Source organism: Anabas testudineus, chromosome 2, assembly GCF_900324465.2.
Source record: "Anabas testudineus chromosome 2, fAnaTes1.2, whole genome shotgun sequence".
NCBI classification, from domain to species: Eukaryota; Metazoa; Chordata; class Actinopteri; order Anabantiformes; family Anabantidae; genus Anabas; species Anabas testudineus.
This window is the reverse complement of record NC_046611.1, coordinates 6503344-6523564: the sequence shown is the minus strand read 5'-3', so window position 1 is coordinate 6523564 and position 20221 is coordinate 6503344. Positions and strand designations below refer to the sequence as shown.

General features: G+C 38.6%; 2 protein-coding genes and 1 long non-coding RNA gene across 3 annotated transcripts; 1 reads left to right on the top strand and 2 right to left on the bottom strand.

Moving 5' to 3' along the window:
• Nucleotides 1-34: 34 nt before the first annotated feature.
• On the bottom strand, nucleotides 35-3194 carry LOC113164378 (G-protein coupled bile acid receptor 1). Its single transcript, XM_026363659.1, has 2 exons — nucleotides 3100-3194; nucleotides 35-1307 (listed from the first exon to the last, which is right to left on the bottom strand). Exon 2 carries the CDS (start codon nucleotides 1267-1269, stop codon nucleotides 232-234), a length of 1038 nt encoding a protein of 345 aa, XP_026219444.1. The 5' UTR covers nucleotides 1270-1307; nucleotides 3100-3194; the 3' UTR covers nucleotides 35-231.
• Nucleotides 3195-9243: 6049 nt separating this feature from the next.
• Nucleotides 9244-14125, bottom strand: aamp (angio-associated, migratory cell protein). Its single transcript, XM_026364461.1, has 11 exons — nucleotides 13811-14125; nucleotides 13481-13624; nucleotides 13273-13392; nucleotides 12399-12538; nucleotides 11902-12046; nucleotides 11535-11618; nucleotides 10771-10886; nucleotides 10558-10652; nucleotides 10294-10384; nucleotides 9952-10106; nucleotides 9244-9797 (listed from the first exon to the last, which is right to left on the bottom strand). The coding sequence occupies exons 1-11, from the start codon at nucleotides 13899-13901 to the stop codon at nucleotides 9722-9724; spliced, it is 1257 nt and encodes a 418-aa protein (XP_026220246.1). The 5' UTR covers nucleotides 13902-14125; the 3' UTR covers nucleotides 9244-9721.
• A 41-nt stretch (nucleotides 14126-14166) lies between these two features.
• Nucleotides 14167-18498, top strand: LOC113163768. The gene is made up of 3 exons (XR_003298932.1): nucleotides 14167-14227; nucleotides 15062-15156; nucleotides 17832-18498. It is a non-coding gene; the product is annotated as an uncharacterized LOC113163768 (long non-coding RNA).
• Nucleotides 18499-20221: the final 1723 nt, after the last annotated feature.

Below are 20221 nucleotides of genomic sequence, written 5' to 3'. Positions count from 1 at the left end.
TTAAAATGACGTACAACACTGATACTGTGGCAGTTTTATTTAACCTCTCCTTATTTACAATCCCAGTGTACGGGTGGTAAAACAATATGTGGCATTTTTTAAGAGTGGGCATTGTTGAAGAATCAATGCAGATTGCAATGCAAAGCACATCCTCCTGGTGGGTTTAATCAATATAACGTGCATACAGTTCAACTACAAACTAAATTTTTGCAGATTTATCTTCATAAGTCTTCACACTGTCAAATCCTCTGATTCATGCATCCTTCGACTCCATCTGTCTCTCAGTTTTAAGAGAAGCTTGTATGCAGGTTCTGTGTACTGCCTGTTAGCCACTCCAAGCACTAGGGGCACCACAGCCATGCTTCCGATGCCAGTGCAAGACAGAACAATATGAGTGGTGGAGCTCCACTTGGTGTCACTGATAAGAATTGCCATGCAGACGTGCTGGTAAATCAGGTAAGGAACCCAGCAGGCGAGAAAGGTCAGCGACACGGCCACCACACATCGAGTGTATCGCAGGTTCAGCCTCTGCTCTTGGTATGAGGCCTGACTTCCACGCTCCACCGAACGATGGAGACGGCAGATGTCCTTCAGCTGACCTCGGGTGATCCACAAAACACGGCCGGTCATGCCAGCGATGGTAAGAATAGCAGGTAATACGAGTCCATACACTTCCAAGTAGATAAAAGCATTGGGGAATACTCGCCTGTACGAGCAGCAGGTGGTTCCATTTGTTGAACAGTTTAAAAGTGGCACTAACGTTTGACTGTTCCCACAACAGTTGTTCCAATCAGGCCCTGTCCAATTATTCCACCCAAAAGCAGGTAGGCATGCATACAGAAGTGGGGGCACCCACACCACGAGCAACGCTAGAGGGAAACTGCGATGCATCCACAAGGTATTGTAACGAAGGGGGTCGACGATGCAAATGTAGCGTTCATAGTGGACCATTACCAGGTTGAAGAGGAACGCCAAGAAGAGGAAGTTTGGGAAAACGTGAGCCACCAAACAGGAGCTAAAACTTAACTCTCGGTTCAGGCCCATCAATGGTATGAAGGGAAGAGCCACGCCCGTACACATGTCAGCAACCAGCAAGCTGAGGAAGAAGTAGTTGGGCGTGTTGTGGAGCTGGCGGTTCCAGGAGATGCCTAGAATGATGATGAGGTTGCCCAAGATGATGGAGGTCGACAGCGGCACGGTGATGGTGTAGATGAGATGCTCTCCAGTGAGAAGAGCGTCCATCTTAGGTAAGATGTGCAGAACTCTCATTTGCAGTCCAGCTCCTCTCGGATCAAGGTACAGCTACCCTGTAGAGAAGGCGAAATATTACTACGGTTGTGGTAGTGGATACTACAAAATGTGAGTACTGACAGTGGCTAGGAGAGGGCTGAAATATGTAAGTATACCTGTTAGGTTTAGGATTATAACAAGACAAGTTAGAGTTAAGTGTCTGCATGAACTTCAACTTTGCGCTACAAGCGTAAGCAGTGTTGGAGAAACCTGCAGGAAATACAATTGAGCAGAGATGGAAAATGTGATTTAAGTGGAAGGCAGTGGAGCAGAGTGGATAATCAGAAATGAATTGTGGAGTCCAATCAAACCGGAAGAGAAGAGGACAATGATAGTGAAGTCTGACGATATGCTGCTCAGCCTGGAACAGAATGAAATGTCTAGTTTCAAGCCAAATGAAAAATAAATGAAATCTAGCCACACAAAAAAGATGTGGAATTGGACAATTTAGGAGATGTGTCTTATATATAAAAAATATATTCCTCCATCATCAACAATTATGATTCTGGCTCAAGTAGGTTAACTTTAAATTTACACTTTTAAGTTATGTGATGATTTCAGTTCTCGTGCACCAGCTCCAGTCTTCTCACTCTGTTATCTCAGCAACACAAACCAAATCATTTCAGAAACTCCCAGTGAAATATGACAGATAACTCTCATGTGTAGTGAAGATATTGTAGATGGTTTATCCTCATTGTGTGTAGAGGAGTGAGGAGGAAGTCAGAGTTAGGGGCCCAGAATGTAACCAAAGTCACCTGAGTGCATCCAGGAATTGATTCAGAAGAGGGATAAGGACGAAAACGTCAACAAACGGGTGGAACAAGCTGTAGAGATAGGAACTTATTCTGTTTATCGGGTAGTTTTTATGGCTAGTTTAGATATATTATGGACACTCAAAGATTTGGAAAAGCCAACACTCCAGCTTAGTATTTTATGATCTGTGAGTCAAAAAACAACAACACTGTTTTGGGACACAACAACATTCTTCATCACTCTGCAACTTTCTCTCAACAAGAACCAAGTTGTAAATTATTCTACTTAATTCTAATTAACCATTTCCTTCTTGTTCTATCTGTTAAACCCTCAACACAAATGTTGAATGGATTTCATTTCTATTCACTTACTCTATATGTAGTACGTGTATATCACATTTTTTCTTTACTGCACTGAGAGCATTATAGTACAGACGAATATGATTAGTTGTCTGCTGGTTTTTGCTCGTGATGTTTCCACATCAGTATCTTGACTACTGACACTAATTTATCCCCTGACATCGAAGCGCAGCAATACAAGCATGTGTTGATAGAGGCTGCTGAGGTTACTTCAGCTTCTATTCACAGATTCTCACAGTCAACTGTAATAAACCACAACTACACGTATGTAGTTATATGTATTGTATGTTAATGTCTATATGCTTAATTAAGCTTAATGTCTCCCTGTTTATATCAGTGTAGACTACTTCATAACAAATCGCTACCCTAGTTCTGTAAAACATTACTTGCAATAGTGCATGAATAAATCTTTACACAAAGTACACATTGAATTCAAAACATATTGCACTGTGATATAGAAAATACAACTACAAATAAGCTCAGTGAGGGGTAGTTTGCAAAATCTGCTGATGCAGCTGACACAACAATGTTAATAATAACATAATAATAACATAACTTTTTCTAGAATAACCTTTCTGTAAATAAATGTCATTAAAATAAAATTATATATCATACAAATGTCTGTGTTTCACTGTAATGCAGGTAATGTAAACTGATTTTAAACTTTTTGAAACAAATAAACTAGTAAACTTTTTACCTTTTTTTGGATTAAAGATCCAGTCATGTCTCCTTTGACAAAGGAAATTCAAATATACAGTTCTCTTCTCAGTATCCTGCATGTCATAATCACAAGAAGAAGCACTAACAAAGTGCAGACTTCATTACAAACTGCAGGAACTTCTTCTTTATCCTTTGAGATGCTTTCACTCAGTCTTTACGAAACCTCACCACAAACAACAACAGATGCAGACTGAGCAGCCAAGTGTAACGCTGTTCCTCTCCGGTACTTGAAAGGGGAAGTGCACTCTGAACGAGGAGGAGGAGGGAGCGGTTTCGGTGTCTGTCTTCTTCCTGAGGGGAGTCTCAGGTCATGCAGGCGATGCCTACTAACCCTTGACCTACTAAGTCTTTTTCCCTTCTTCTTCCATCCATCAGCCTCTTCATTTATTTTACCCCTGTTCAAGACTCAAGTGCACATCCATGAATGGAAGAGGATGGAAAACAGCTCACTGCAGTCTGAAAATGACTCGTCGTTCCAAATTGACTTCAATGGGCATGTGGTTTGTCTTCACACCCCAGTTGATGTTCTCCAGATGCTGCACCAAAACTATTGCATCATACATATTTATGACCTTCGACTAAAAGCTGAGCTAGAGAATTGAATGATGAACATAGGAAGTGAAGAAAACTATTTGGGCGCTCACTGTTTTTGGTTTTTTTCTTCTCCTTTGTTGCACATTTACGAGCCAACAAACAGAAATAAACACAGAAATACATGTAAGAAATCAATAAATGAAGGGCAGTTTTTTTTTAAAGCTACAGAAGCTTCACAGTGAATTTAGTAACATAAAACAATATATTAAGAAGGCTGATAGATGTAATATTTGTACAATAACATCTTAAATCTTTTATAAAGTAGGAATATATAAAACAATTAGATGTGTGTCAGGTTAAAAAACAACAAACAGATTTCAAAAGTCATAGTTTTGGGTAAACATATGTTATTATGTCATTAGCATCTCCTTTATGAGTAATCTATAGCTTTCTTCATTCTGTGTTTAAATTGACCACATTTTGAAACACAGATTTAATTTTATTTATGGAGAGTCACGTCAACTTAAACAGGAAGTGAGTCAGTGCAGATTGAAATATTTTTTTTTATTTATTTTATTAAATATTTAATTATATTATTTTAAATAATTGAAGCAGATTGACCTATCGTTAGTTAAGTATCAACGCTACAGCTGTGATAAAAAAAATTACTGTTAAAAAAAAACAGATTTTCTGTAACAAAATACATCAACTAACTATTTAAAGCTCACAAACAAGGTATGACCCTGTTAGCTTCACAGTATAATTCATATACAAACTATAAGAACAAACAGTGACTCCAGATTAGCATTCAGCTAACATTAACTCTGTTAACGAGACACTTCAACGCACAAAATAAACGTACGTAGTCACTTTGAAGTTAAAGTGATTTCAGCAATGACTCGTGTTCCAGTCACACTCTTTAAAGCATCAGTCTGAGCAGCAGGCAGCTCAGACTGACCTGAACATATGGACCAAATGTGATTACATCTGAATTCATAACAGCCGTCACACACTTCTCATCACTGCATGTTGACCTGTTCAATTAGCCAAACACAGACTCCTTCACTGATAGTTTGGAGCAGAGCTGCTGCTGCTGCTGGCAAAGATGGATAAATTCCAGTCAGATAATGGTTTTAAACACAAGTGTTCCTTCCCTGAGCCTGGGAACATCTGGAAAGACACTACGCAGGGAAGACAGGCTGGAAACCAAAGCACAACAACTGCACTTACAAAGAAGGAGACAGACAACCTGGCTTTCGTGGGACACGAGGTCCTACACAACAGTAAATCAATGATCTTATCTTGATTTTTTAAAATACACAATGGAAATAAGGAATGAGATATGATTGATAAATAGATACGTTCAGATATCTAATGACCTCAGGTGGCAAACAAGATCAGAGCTAGTATTATCCCAGCTAATGTTAGCTCCAGAAGACTGAAAATGTCCAATAGGAAGAACTAACAAGTAAAAATATTATGTATAAATGCACTAAAATGACAGTTTATGAGCTACAACTAGCTAAAATATGACCTTGCTAGAAATATACAACTGAAATCCAACATTAAACATTAAAACCTACACAAAGGTCGGTTTTATCTGCTGTTAGACTGCATTTTACCCAATAATCTGCCATCTGAGTGTTTCATATTTCTTCTTTCAATTTCACTTCATCTGACACTTCAGCTCCTTTTAACAGTATCTTACTGTAAATTACTTTGAGCACTTTGATTTTAACGAATAATGTATTTCCACTCAACACTTACACAGAAACGGCCACTTCAGCTTCATTAAGCTCACAATTAAACTCCTATTGGAATCTTTATGCTCGTTTCCACTTTGACTTTTTAGTATTTATAAGGTATAATTAGGTTTTATTTCAACTTCAAAATGTAATTCTTTTAAATTTTTCCCTCCATAGTTTAATTTCAGTACAAAGCCCCACATTTTTACAGTCAGTAAAACACATTTTTTGCCAGTTTATTTTTTAATCCTAGAAACACCGAAACCCTTCTTAATGGTTAGTTTACTCTTGATCTTTCCAAATGTTGTAAGAAATTTTATTTTCCTGAGTTAGTTTTTTATAGAACTGATGTATTGTTAATGTGTTTGTCACTTGGCTCATCTTCCACCAGACATGTTTACCTTGGCAGCAACACCTGTCATTCTCTGCTCAACTGATTTGTTTGGCATCTGTTGTCAACACAGCAGCCTGCAGAGAATATGAGCTGGAGTTTAATGGATTAGGCTTTAACCTCATCAAGGTCTAAAGGTGATAATCCTTCTGGCCAATCCTAGCCTTTGTCTCTATATGAGCTGACCTTTGTGGCCAAACACGTTGCTGTGACAGATGAGGAAAATATCCTGCTGCCACCGAATGCCACACTTAACAGGTGTCATTTTCTCCCACTTTCTACTGTAGTTGAGCACCATCACCGCTGTATCAATACTGCTGAAACACAGTCGGTGAATTTACAGTGTGGAAAGTAGGACGGAATATATTCCCTTCATTTACATAAATATGAAATACTATGAATGTGCAATCATACAGTAAAACAGGTCATGATATTGTTATTGGGGAAAGTTATCCCTAAGAAGTTTTCTATTTCATACTATACAAATTAATATCATATTTAACTTAATCTGCATGTACATTTGTACACTTATAGACATTAACTTGACAACGACTGCGAGAGCTGAGAATGGAGGCACAAGGAAGAAGCACTTGTGCACAGGATAACAGTGTTTTTCCTCACCCTGACAGCCAGCAAAGAGGACAGGGACAGAAAAATAAGAGAACAATAGAGTTTAAAGGAACAGGCTAAGAGCAAAGAACAGGGACGAGGAGGCTAATCACAGGCAGGACTGGTCTTTGTCAGGGTGTTGGTAACCAATTAAAGCTCTGACGGCTCATCCCCGGACCTCCTATCCATTAACACAAGTAATTGTACACTGGGCTGTTAAGTATACATCGCTGTGACTCATTGCTGAACTGTCCAGCAGAAGCAAAACAATAGAGTTCAGTAATGTTGTCACTTTACATTAAACAGGTTCTCACTCTGTAACTTGCACATACATACATGTGTTGGTAGTGGTTTGAAGTGAATCATTTCTGAAGCCACTCTACACACTGTGTGACCATACAAGGTTACACTCACATCCTAATGGCAGCTTAATCTGTATTAAAGCTCAGGCATAAAAGCAAGAAACCCATTGGCTGGTGAGGTAATGCATTTCCTGACTGCAAAAAAGGACAATAAAGCGTCAAGATGGCGTTATAGCACACACCAATAACACCCACTTCTTTCAAAGAAATCTTAATTGCAGGTGTTCTGAGAAAAATCTGGACATTTATTGTGTTTTACGTCATGATTTTAGTTTCATTAGGGTGGAGAAAAGCAATTCTAAAAATCATCAGAAGTTACTGGGGAATTTTCTACTAAAATAGAATTTGACACACTGACATCGCAACACACACAAATCAAATACAAGTTAAATACAGAGAGGTCCTTGAGGAGAAACTGCACCAGAGTGCACACAGCAGTTCATCTTTGAACAAAACAATGACCGGAAACAAACAGCTGAGACAACACTGCCGTCAGCACACGTCTCTGGTTCTCCTTAAGTGGCCCAAACAAAGCTCAGACTTGAACCCCATAGAACATCTGTGGAGAGACCTAGACATTGCCGACCACCAAGGTTTCCCATTCAAATTATTGGAGCTTGAGAATCTGGAATATTGGGATAAACTGTCCAAATCCAAAAATAAGAGGCTTGTAGAAACTTACACAGACTAATTGAGGAAAATGTTTAATGATTAAGAACTGTATTGGCACCCAGTTAATCATCTATTGATTTGTTTATCTAATATTTTCACTGCACTTTGTTAATTTTGGGGCTGCATACCGCTGCAAAAAAGCCCCAGAAAGTCACTGAAACTCATGAATACCAAGGAAAACATTATCTTATTGTTAAAGGTTACCATGGAGACACATGATTTCTATAAATAAAAAATATCTGGTCACTATGGATGGCTTTGGTGGTTAAACAAATCCTAATTTGGATCAGTCTGCCCTGTGACTAGCAGAGACAGTTTTGTATCAAAGTAGCGTGGGCTACGATGAACAAAAACACTGACCTCCTTCACAGTCACAGTTTATACCATTTAACCATATCTAGACTGTGGTTTTAGGGAAGATCTACTTACTTAAGTGTCTTCTCATTTACAGACTGACTCATTCTATCCCTTTACTCACATCTGATAACACAAACATGGGTTAAAACTTATCAGTGATGTGATCTGAAAAAGGAAACACACCATCTGACTTTAGAAACATTTTCCAGTTTGTTGAACCAGCTCCAGGTCACAGATAACACACTCCTTCAAGTCGTTTCATAGCATCTCTATTGGGTTAAAGTCTGGGCTCTGACTTGGCCACTCACAAAAGACAGATTTTATTTTTTTGAAGCCATTTCATTGTGGACTTGCTTCTGTGTTTTTTTTTTATTGTCTTGTTGTATCACCCAACTTCTACAGTGTTTCAGCTGTTGTACAGACGTTCTCACATTATTCTCCAGATTTTTTTTCATACACTTAATTTTCCCCCCAATCACTGCAACCTGGCTAGGCCCTGATACAGCAAGCAGGCCCAAATCATGATGCTTCCTCCACCATACTCAACATACAGTTGAGATTACATTTTTATGCCAGATGTAGTGCTATGTGTTATTTCCAAATAGTTCAATCCTAGTTTTGTCAGTGTCAATGTGCTCTTTGGCAAACTTCAGGCCTGCAGCAATGTATTTTTTAGTAAACAGCAGCCTCTTCGTGGTGTCCTGCCATAGATACCCTGATTGTTCAATGTTTTACCCACTGTAGACTCATGAACACAGATTCTAGCCAGTTCCAAAGATGCCTTTAAATCTTTGGCTGTCACTGTAGGCTATTTCTTTACCTTATTAATGAGTGTTTTTCTCTTGGGGTCATTTTGACTGGCTTTCCACTTCTTGGTAGAGTAGCTACAGTCCCAACGTGTCTCAATTTGTAGATTGTTTGCCTAAATGTAGACTGGTGAGTTTCTAAAGTCTTTAACATCACCTTTTAACCTTTTCCCACTTTTTGTAAATCAACAATTCTTGATTGTAGAAAGCTCCTTTTGGTGAGGAATGGCACACATAAGCATATTCTTCTTGTGTGACACAAACTCAAAATGTTTGAGTGTTTATTGTCAGTCAAAGTAGCTCTAGTCCACATCTCCAAACTAATTTTCTTAATTTATGCTAACACTTGACTTCTATTAGCTTTGTGGAAGTTATTATTCCAAGGGTACACACTTTTCCACTAGCACTATGAGGTTTTTATGGTTATTCTCAATAAAGACATGAAAGATCAAAAGCAAATTTTATATTTGTTATTGTCTTGACGTAGATGAAGATCAGATCATATTTTATGACAAATTAATGCAGAAATCTGTGAAATTCTTTCTTGATACTGTACATTAATTATTATTTTGTATTTACATCAAAATATTTGGCAAGATCATTTCTGACTAAGCAGGAAGACACAAAACCTTTCAAGGGAAACAATTTGACTTTGGGGAATTTGATCTGGACATTCAGCAAACAAAAAGAAAAAACACTAAAGGAAATTCTATTTTACTGTCTTTTATCTCTAAAACACACAGAACATAAAATTAAGGGTGACGTCAAGGGCAGGACACAACAATTCATCACACTTGAATTTCTTTCTAACAGTATTAAGAACAGTTTGTTCTAAAGAATCACTCTTGAAACTCCTGCGTAACCAAGAAGATTTGCTCTGTCGTCTTTCAGTTTAGTTGCGCTGCCGATGAAGCACAATTGCGATACTGATTAAAACTAAAATAACCTTCTGGATGCTACAATCCTACTAAAGCAGGTCAAATATGATGATAAGACAGACACAAGGGATTTTTTTAAATCCTGAGGAGATTGGAAACATGTTCTCCAGTGTTACAGAGTCAATCAAATGTCTCTGCCGCTTCTCCTGAAATACTTCCTCTGCTCTTTTTTCCTCAAGCTCTCTTTACCGATCAGGTCTTTGGAGGCAGAAGACTTTTGCCTGGTTGTCTCCTGACGCAGTAACAGCAAGAGTTGCCTCCCTGTAGGAGCCACAGAAAAAGACAGTCAAGGGAAAAGATCAACAATGAATGATGCGAAGCAATCAACTATCACAATACTTCACCATATGTCCATATAATGACCATATTATTTAAAGAGGTCTGTACAGATTTGTGTGTTTTTCAGAAGTCATACCTGTTGATGGTGAAGTCGAGGATCTCTGCAGTGTGGCCGCGGTATTCAGACACCATGTTGCCAGAACGAGCGTCCCATAAACGCAGCGCTCCATCTAAACTGCAGGTGGACACCACAGAAGAAGACTCCTCCCAATGCAGGTGAACAATGCCAGCCTGAAAAAGCACAGAGGCAAGTTTTAGGGGACAGCAGCTGAACACTGATTCGATAAAAATCACATTGGGTTTATATTCCTGAAAACATCTGGTTTTGCAATGCAGCTAACAGACTAAGCAGAGGATAAAAGCAGCTAGAAATACCATAAAACGTTGGGTACAGTCTTTTCTTTCTGTTTCTACTCACCTCATGTTGGCACCTGTGCCTCAGGACCTGTGTTGAGAGGTCATATATGGCCAGAGTTCCATCCAGGTAGGCCACAGCAACAAGAGGCAGGCTGGGAAGGAACGAGAGAGGTAAAACACTTGTTCACAAGTTTCAAGACAAAAGTCTTTATTTTTATTATTTATTTTAAAGCACTATTAACAGTGTTCACATTCAAATTCACATCCAGTTGATTCAGAATCACTAACTAGCACCTTTATTCCTTTATCTTGCTTCACCACTCACATGTTGCAGAATCCCACAGATTCGACGGAGTTGGTTTCTTCTTCGTCCTTTGATCCTTTTGCTTTGCCTCCCTCCACAGACAATGCTCCAACCACCTTAAAACACACACACACCAACAATATAGTTATGAGAAACATACCAACACATCAGGCTTAGCAGGAAACAGCAGGTTTCCTTTTGCTCTGTTGTTCATTATATTGCTGTGACACCCACTTTGCCCGTGGTGGTGTTGATGAGCTTGGCACTGCCATCCACTGATCCTGTGAGGACCAGAGACCCGTCTTTGTTGCACGCCAGGCAGGTCAGCGCCCCCTGGTGTCCGTCCTGACCTGTCAAAGAAAACGATTAGATTAAATGTTCTCATTACTTAAAAATAAACATTTTCTCAGTCATTTGAGAAAATTACCACATGTGAGAAAGTTTGATATTGTGTTACCCTTTCAACCTTTCCACAAAAACAGAGTCTGTTAACAGTATAATTAGTTTATTTTATTTTTGTATCTCTTGCTATTTGAATAAGCTGTAAATCTGTGATATTTGTATAGTTTCACTTATTGGCTTTTATTATTTGTTCTCATGTTTTTCTCATATCTCCATTCATCTTCTTCCGCTTATCCAGGGGGTCCACGGGTCGAATTGAGGGTCTGAATACTTTTCTAAATAAGAGAGTGTTTAATGTTGGATTCTAAAAAATAAACTTGCAAAATTTTTAATTTCCATTGTGTAATATTGATTGCAGATCAATGGGAAGCCAATCAGTTGCTGTCAAATCTGGAGGATGAAACTTCCATTACACAACAACATGGAGCAGTAAAGTCGCTGTTCTCCAAAGAATCACTTCATCTAGCATGTTCTTTTAAAAATTTAAATCTATTCATTCTCCTCATTTCCTCTATCAATACTTTCTCTTTTAGGTTATTTTTCTAGTTTTAAAGTTCAAGTGACAGGAGGATAAAACAATATGTTTTCACATTCACCTTTAATAACGTGAATGGCGTTGCCCTGCTTCAGATCCCACACACGTACTGTGCCATCCTCATAACCTACCACAGCCCGTTTACCTGGAGAAAAATAGTACGAAAAAAACAACAACACACATTTGACTTGAAAGTAAACTGCATGAATCACGCAATCACTTTTGATGACTGTGCAATATTAGCTAAAATAAAAAGGTTTAACAATAAGAAAATGGAAATTGGAGCCAGAATTACAATCCACTTCTGACAGATACTGCAAATAAATAAAATATAATGATAAATCACCGTTGCTTTTAATTGTACTTTCAAAATACTGTACATGTTTTCTAATAGGAGATTTTGTAGAGCTTGTTTTCTGATCTCTTACCATCAGGTAGGACTTTGCCGCTGGTGGCCTGGCATCCAGGACTCTGCAAGGTTTTACAGTCTCCTGCAGGGATCTTCCACATCCACACACTGCCGTCATCTGTTCCAGCAAGCAGCACTGGAGCGCAGGGATGCCACTCCAACCACTGAGGAGGAAGCAGGGCAGACAACCACGAATTAACAGATCCTTTACACACACTCGCACACAGATTATTTCTTTCTAATTTGCACTGCAGATTTCAACTAGTGGTCAGTGAGCAGATGTTAAAATTATTATGGTTGTGTGCTTTGCTAAAGTGCAACTCAGCAGCTGTGGTTGAACACGGGAAGAATGTCTGATCCCTCACTTCCTCCCCAACGCCACAAATTTTCAGCTTATTGGTCATCCTCTTATTTCCTCATAAATTCTTCTAGCCCCCATAAAACACAAGTGCTTACAGATGCACAAGCTAAACACACAAACACACATTCAGGCAGATGCAATGCTCAGGCCCTCACCTCCAGATCCCCGACTTCAAAGGACCAGACCTCCTCTTTGGTTTCCACTTTCCAAACTTTAATCATGCCGCTCATGTCACCCGAAGCCACCAAGGAGGAATCGTGGCTGAACACAGCACACGTCACAGAGTCTTTGTGACCTGTGGAGATTCCACAAAGGTTTGGTTATTACACACAGGTAATTTTTAGCAGTGGCGTCATGCATCTCATAGAGCTAAAAGCTATGACTAATAGTATCATACATTATCATTCATATTCTTTATGTTCTTGCTGCACAGACAAGGTCCCATTCTAATAAAGTTTTGGTAATGTGTAAAATAAACTTCACCCGTGGATCAAGACAACATTCAGTTACTTCTACACCACTCTAACTTTAAATGCTTTTTTATATAACAAAGGTGATATCAGTAACACATTTTTGTGTTTTAGAGCTGAATTTCTTACTCAGTTAATAGATGGTTCATTTTTTTATTAATTTTTTTAAACAAAACTAGTGGGGGGAAAAGTCCAAAATATTCTGTGATTTCAGCTGCTTAAAATCACAGGATTTGATGATTTCTTTATTTGGGAACTGCTGGTTGGTCCAACCAAAACCAAAACTGAACTTTTTGTAGGGGGCATTTTATCACAATGACAAGAAGCAGCCCTCGCAGACTAGACATTTGCTGTGATGTTGAGTTTTGTTGTTTGCCAGTCTTACAAGGACAATAAAGAAAAGCTTTAACCATGTTTTGGTAACTTTGTCCATTAAGATCTTAAGAAACTTGACTTTTCACCTGAACATATAACCTGACCTCAGTTTAAGCACTACAGGGTTTCAAATGAATAATTTAAGCATAATGTGTAAACACAGTCTTGAGCTTCTTACACTCACCTGTGCACTCCATCAGAACTTCTCCATCGCTCACCCTCCACACGTAAGCCTTGTCATCCTCTCCACCTGTTACAGCCAAGTTGTTTGTTGCAGGATCCAAACTCACACAAAACACTGAGCCTGGACAGAGGAGAGGGAACACAAGTCAAACCTGTAACAAACTGAAGTTGTTTGACAGGAATGGCAGAAATATGAAGCAGGAATTTACCAGTGTGTTTGGAGAAGGTGACATCACTGTCATCTTGCTCAGCTTCAGCTTCCATCTCGTCCTCAGTCTCCCAGCCTTCGTTGTCATCTTCTGCATTTCCAGTGTCCTCGAAATCAACATCCTCTAAGTCATCAGCCAAATCATCTGAGGGTGGAAGATAAGGGAAGGTAATGAGGATGTTAAGTGATGATGAGCTCAGCAGCTCCTATAAATCAGCTATGCCCCTGAACTCCAGTGAGAATTAAAGTGATTTTAACCAAAAACACAGGTGACAGGTAAACGGTACCAGGAGTGTTAATAATAAATATAATAACCTATGTTTCTACCCACCAGGACCTGGCTCCGTGTCGTTTAGGTCGATGACTTCAATAATTTCCTCATCTCCGTGGAGCTCAATCGCATTTTCCTCCGTGTTTTCCATGATGTTAGCCGGCTAAAAGCTAGTAAAACAACCGAAAAGTAACCGAGCGAGTGAAGCTAGCTAACCTGACTCTAGGCTAACACACTCTCAGAGTCGAAATGTGAGCAAAGGTTACACTTCCCCTCACAAATGTCGCATTTAGTGTTCGTTAACATAGATAAGTGATAGTTAAAGATCCAAATAACTGGCTCCCCATGTTTTCTTCACATGTTGCGGCGAGTAGAGTTACGGGCGCGTAATGATGACGTAAGAAAAACGTTCCCAGGTTTGTTTACGTTTGTATCCACAAGATGTCGGAGTTACACAAAACCAGGACGTGAAAAAGGGTAAAAAATACTGTGTGAGCAGTTTGGAGCACTTAGAAAGATGCTGCCTGTGTTACTTCTCTTTGTAAACATGGTTATTAAGGTTAAATGAATTAGTACAGAAGTACAGAAACTGTGTACTTAACACTAAGAGTAGCAGTAAACGTCCTAACTTCACTAATGCTGCTGCAGTTGGTAGTTTTGTGTAGCTTAATCCTAAGACACAATTATACATCATAATTTGATTGCAAATTAAGTGCACTTGAGAGTACAATACCTACTTATATTTTAAGTTCAAAGTAGTATAAAATGTAATTACTCAAGTATTTACAATAAGTACAGTACTAAACTACAAGTCATTCAATGCTGCCTTTGTTAATTAGTTAATTCTTAATCATTTGTCTTCTTATATTCTTACTATAACGTATAAGAAGTAAACAAATGAATTAGTTATCACAGTATTTGTACAGAAATGGTGTCAAATAACAATTGTACGCTTGTTTGCTGTATTTGCTGCTTGCTTTGTTTTATTCTTTTACACTTTGGTCAGCCAAGGCTGTTTTTAAAGGGCTTTATAAATAAAGTTGAGTTGAGTTTGGACTATTTGCTTCTGTAATTCGGTAGCTCAGTAATTCTGTAAGTCAATAATAGTAGTAATAATCAGTAGCCGTTACAAAAGCAGTGTGCAGTTTTTCTATTTTATTTTAGTATTTTCTCCAGGAAGCAAAAGTCCTTGCCGGTGCAAAACACTTTGCCCACTTACTCGTTCCTAATATATCACAGTGAATTGTTCCTCATTGTGTGATTGCAACACACTCTTTTCTGTCTGATTGTGATCACTCTCTTCTTTTACAGTGTCCTTATGCTGTGCTCCCTCTCACAATGACAGCTGTTTCAAATCATTCACTTTTACTTTCTCGCATGATTAACACTTGAAGGCTTTCTCTGCAGTAAGTAGTAAATTAGAGTTCAGACACTTATGAATCATCATCGTTCCGCTTCACCGCTGCCATGTGTAGTGTCACAAAACTGTAATTTACTCATGTCTTCTTACAACAGCAAAGGTGCTGCAGTGTATTATTTATTCCATTGTGGGAATGAGGTCTCTGTAGTACTTTTATTTTGCACAATAATTTTGTAATTATGCAATTTTGATGTCTTTACATCTGTTTAAATACTACAACTTCTACATCATGAAGGAAATTCACTATTGTACAGTATGTGTGAGTTGTCAAAGAAGAAAATAACATTAAGAGGAAACTGGTTATCTTGCTTTTCATAATAGGGATAATATGACAAAATAGTAACACTTCATTAAACAGTCCACAATTTACAGTGTAATGTTGCTCTGTGGCAATAAAATAACTACTGCTAGTACTTAAATCAGAAGTCAGATTACAGTTTCAAAGGGAAGAAAACCTAAATTATACTGAATTAGTTGGTATCTTTGTAAATACTTCACAACTAAATTATGTTAACATTTTATGTTCTAACTGTATAAATAAAGACTTAATATGAGCGAACGGTTACACGTCACATTAAAGGTGAAATACCTGGTTGTTCCTGTGTCTTAAAAATGAAAATAAAAATAATCAAATATTAAACAGTAACAATTAGTCATCTAATCTATGTGTTATACTCTTATATTACTTTATTAAATTATAGCTTCCTAGGCTTCCTAGGTTCCTAGGAACCAGGAAGTATTGTAGTAAAAACAAATGACATTGTAGATTGGCTGTATTCTGACCACCCGACATGTAGATGTGAGTAGTACTCTGGGGGTGTTCGACTTTGACCTTTGATTCTGAGATCAGAACAATAGGTACAGATCTGACTGTCCACACATTGTCTCACATTTATTTTGATTAGTGCAGTAAACCACAGGGCTAACATTATAACTAAGTAGTACTCTATTTTAAAGGCAGGTCTGCTCTTTTCCTTAATCCTCCCATCAAAAGTTCCCTGGCCAGAGATATTTTATGAACACTTAACAGTTTGTCTACTTCAGGTTTTCTGGTTTGGTTTATGCCTCATGTTATATGCTGCTGGCAGAGCTCACAGACTAAATGCCCAAATAGGTTTTACTGGGTGCCTGGGCCCTCCATTTCAAGCCTTTCCTGGAAAAATACAACCAGCGCACGATGTGGTGAGATATTGGAAACATCAGGGTGTATGTTATAGACATTTTAAATTTGAAGTAAGTGAGAGATTCATAAACTCCATGTTCAGTAACATTGGAAGAGGCTGTTGAAATTTGACGCTGAAAAGTTAGATGGTTTTAGCTACGATGGTGGTTGTAGTCACTTTACTTCATCATTCTGTTTTTGCAGCTCATCATTATTTCTGGCCATCGAGCCAGCAAAGTACTTCATTCGGCCCCCATTCACATAAGTTAAAAGCCTCTAATATTGTCACACTAAACTGGCCATGTACATCACATTTCGGGACATTTATATTACAGTTCAGAGCAGATTATTTTGAAGGATGATACAAATACTGATCTAGAATCCGATATTTTCATATATAATTAAATTAGCTGATTTTCACTACTCACTGTTTTTCCCAGAAAAAGCCTTTGAGACAGCAGTCTGACCGACATGAGTATTTCAAAGTCTCCATTAAAACACAGACTTAGGAAATTCTTTCAGGCTTAGCAGCTCCAACAGCCAGCGTGGGTCATAAATAAAATGCGTATATTTAACAGAGATCATGAGGTGGTTTGACTCCGGAAAGCTTGTGATTCAGTCCCCAGAGCACCCACAACATGCAATGAAACATCAATCACGGGAGAGAAGAAGTTATTTCACCACTCTCATCCTTTCAGTTAGTTAGTTTTCCTCTTTTATTAGAAAAACATGAGTTTTTGAACAGTTCACAGATTGTCTGAATTATTTCAGATATTATCAGCAGGTTTGTGGGTGTGAATTGAAATGTTGATTTAGATGTAGAAGAACTGTGTTTATAGCCATGCTAATCTAAACTAATGACATTTTCATTAGCCTCAGCTGTATTTTGTGCAGTGCTAATCAGCAAATGTTAACTACCAAACTGAAAATGGTAACATGATGAACATCAGTGTTAACAACGTGTTAACATGATGACATTAGCATTTAGCTCATGTGGTTAAGTATACCATCGCAGGTTTGCAGTGGGCTGTAGATTATTAGTCTTGTGTCTTCTTTTCTCTCCTGAACCGCCACAGGTTTTTTGGAACCCTCACATGAGAATCAACTCCTAGTTTGGGAACCAGAACTAAGACTAAATTACTGCTAAAACACACACGACTTCAATGAGCTACAACAATAAAGTTTAACTTGTTGCAATAACAATCATTTAATGTCAAATACTATAATAATATAATCTATCTAAGCTTTTTTTTTACACCTATTATTGGTTATACTGCTGCACTTTAGCTGAATTAAATGCACAAAAAATGTTTAAAAAATTCTGGCAATGGTGTATGAAGTAATTTTTTGCAGTAAATCTGCATTTTATTTATTGTTAACTAAGTAATGATCTGATTTACCACCACTGAAATTTAACGTAGACAGAGACTTGATCTGCTTGCTCTGAGTGCTTTGGAGATTGTTGGTTTTGTCTTCTGAATCTGTCTATTTTTACCCAGACTGTCAGGAACGGCACATTGGGTGGGCTTCTCTCTGCCGTCATCGGGACAGCAGAGACCAGGAGCGACCCGTCATAACAACATTTCTCGGTTTATCACGCCTGCAAGCTGGTTTATGTCGGAAAAGCACGACCTGGGGTGCTGCTTTTTTATAGGCACACACACGTGGAAACACACACTTTGTCTGACCACGGCATTGAGGCATATTCATCTGTGTGTGTGTGTGTGTGTGTGTGTGTGTGTGTGTGTGCGCGCAGAACATGCACCTTTAGACAAACGCATACACATGTGCACAAACAGTATCAGTAATAAGGCCTGGGAGCTGTTGCTGTGTGAGAGGTAATTACTCCATGCAGCTCAGCAAGGCTTTGATGGAAAGTTTTAGACTAACTGGCTCGACTGTAAGAAGCCTTGACTCTGCTTCTTTTTAACAAGAACTCTTTATGGCTCCTTTTTGCTCTCTTTTCTCTCTTAAATGCACCGGTTTCATTCCATCCTGGAAAGATTTTACATCTCATTTTTAAATAAAAGCAAACTAAACATACAAGAAAAGAGCTTAATTCACCTAACCTCATCGATTTAAGTTGCAGGCTGTTACTGCGCAGCCCATCACACGCTGTCAGTTGCACTGCAAGAGTTTTTTGAAGTGTTTTCTGTCTTTCTGGCAAATAAAACCTTCTTTATGACACTGAGGTCTGCCTGCTTTGTCTGCATGTTGCGTCTGACTCATGTGGGACCGTGCTGGGTGAGACGATGGCTTCCCTTCTCAAACCACTAACAGCAAGTTGTGTGTGTATTGCAAGTGGTCTGGTCCACAGCCTGTGTGTGATTTGTCCGCTGTGGTAGCAGAGCGGTAGTTTGCTCAGGCCTTATACACTCGCCTGTTGACTTTTAGACTGCTTGCTGCTTCTCTTTCAGCTGCTGGCCAAAAACATGCTGTATTTTTGGAACATCATTACTCAGAATCAGTGTTTTTAGCCAGAACCATGTAAGGTACTTGGGTGCAGATGCCTTTGAAGGCATCATGATCCAAATAAGAGGATTTATAGCTATAGCTACTGGATATAAAAGTAAAGCAGAAGGAGCTGATGGCTACTCCACTGGATGCAAAATAGTTAAACTATAATCAGCGATTTGGCAACCTGAGTGTGATGTTCACTGAATTGCAAATGTGCTGCTTTGGGCAATATAAGCCAATCTAATCCCTGCTTTGACATCACTGCTCTGGACACACTCACTCACACACACAACCATATACACAAATTTCGGTGTTTTTATGCATGTCTGCGTCAGCAAAAGCTCGTAGACAAACAATACAGATGCAGATGTCCAAGAGCAATTTGTGCTCTCTCACGGTGTAAATTGTTCTTTTATACAAATGTGTGAGACAATGACGCACATGTTTTTTGGATATGATGCACTTGTTTTGTTTGCAATGAATCCATAAGAAGTCAAATTCATAGTATTATCATATTAAACAAACAGTACTGTAAGTCTTCACATTAACATGTTTTGTAGCCATTTGTCAGATTGATCCATTAACAACAAATGGTGTTTTTATTTTCTAGTCATAAATTGACACATACAAATAATTATTTCACATTCTGTACTGTACTAATTTCTACACTGTACTGCTGTGTAGCTGTGTAATATACTACTATTTAATTTAATAAGTTGTCAAGTAAATGTGGTGGAGTAAAAGTACAATATTTGTCTTAGAAATGTGATGAAGTTGCAGTATGAAGTAGCAGAAAATAGAAATACACAAGTAAAGTAGAAAGACCTCAAATTTGTAGTAAGTGTACTTAATCAATGTTTGTATTCACACACATCATATACAGGGTTAGGAAGGTGTACAAAAGCGATTTCTCAAGCACGGCAACATCAGAGATGCCTCAAAGAGCGACTGCCTTACGTAACCGATGCTCCCTGGTTCATCCTCAGAAATTATAATCCTCTGTTGCTATGGCTACGGCTGTCCCAACGGGCCTCCCATGTACTCCAAAAGAGGAGCGACCTTGATTAATAAATGCAAGTTGTAGCAAGGGAGCACAAGGCTGGGATTGAGCTAAAAATAATAAAAGAGACTCCAATGACACCAGTAAAAGTGGAGATAGTGAAGGGATGGGAAGGCCAGGGCTCCAGCAAGTAGTTGATACTGCCTCACTGAAGCCCTTGAGCAAGATGAGGAGTTGCTGGTGGGCCCTGACCTCTAACCTCCCTGCAGAAGGAGGAAAGATGTTAACACTATATGCCTCCACGTAGAAAAGTAAAAATATCGCTTAAATTAGCAGAATAGACAGTTAAATTTGTTCCATAGCAAAAAGTACATATTTTTAATAGTGTTGTCTTCTAATTGCAAAATGTACACAGTTCAGTGTTGTTAGCTA

Bases quoted from the DNA above. Each gene is read 5' to 3' on its own strand.
- LOC113164378 (XM_026363659.1), bottom strand. From the start codon at position 1,269: ATGAGAGTTCTGCACATCTTACCTAAGATGGACGCTCTTCTCACTGGA.
- aamp (XM_026364461.1), bottom strand. From the start codon at position 13,901: ATGGAAAACACGGAGGAAAATGCGATTGAGCTCCACGGAGATGAGGAA. The intron at 13,393-13,480 runs GTAAATTCCTGC...TCCTCTGTCCAG, and splicing joins CACCTTCTCCAAACACACTG to GCTCAGTGTTTTGTGTGAGT. The intron at 12,047-12,398 runs GTGAGGGCCTGA...CTTCCTCCTCAG, and splicing joins TTGAAGTCGGGGATCTGGAG to TGGTTGGAGTGGCATCCCTG.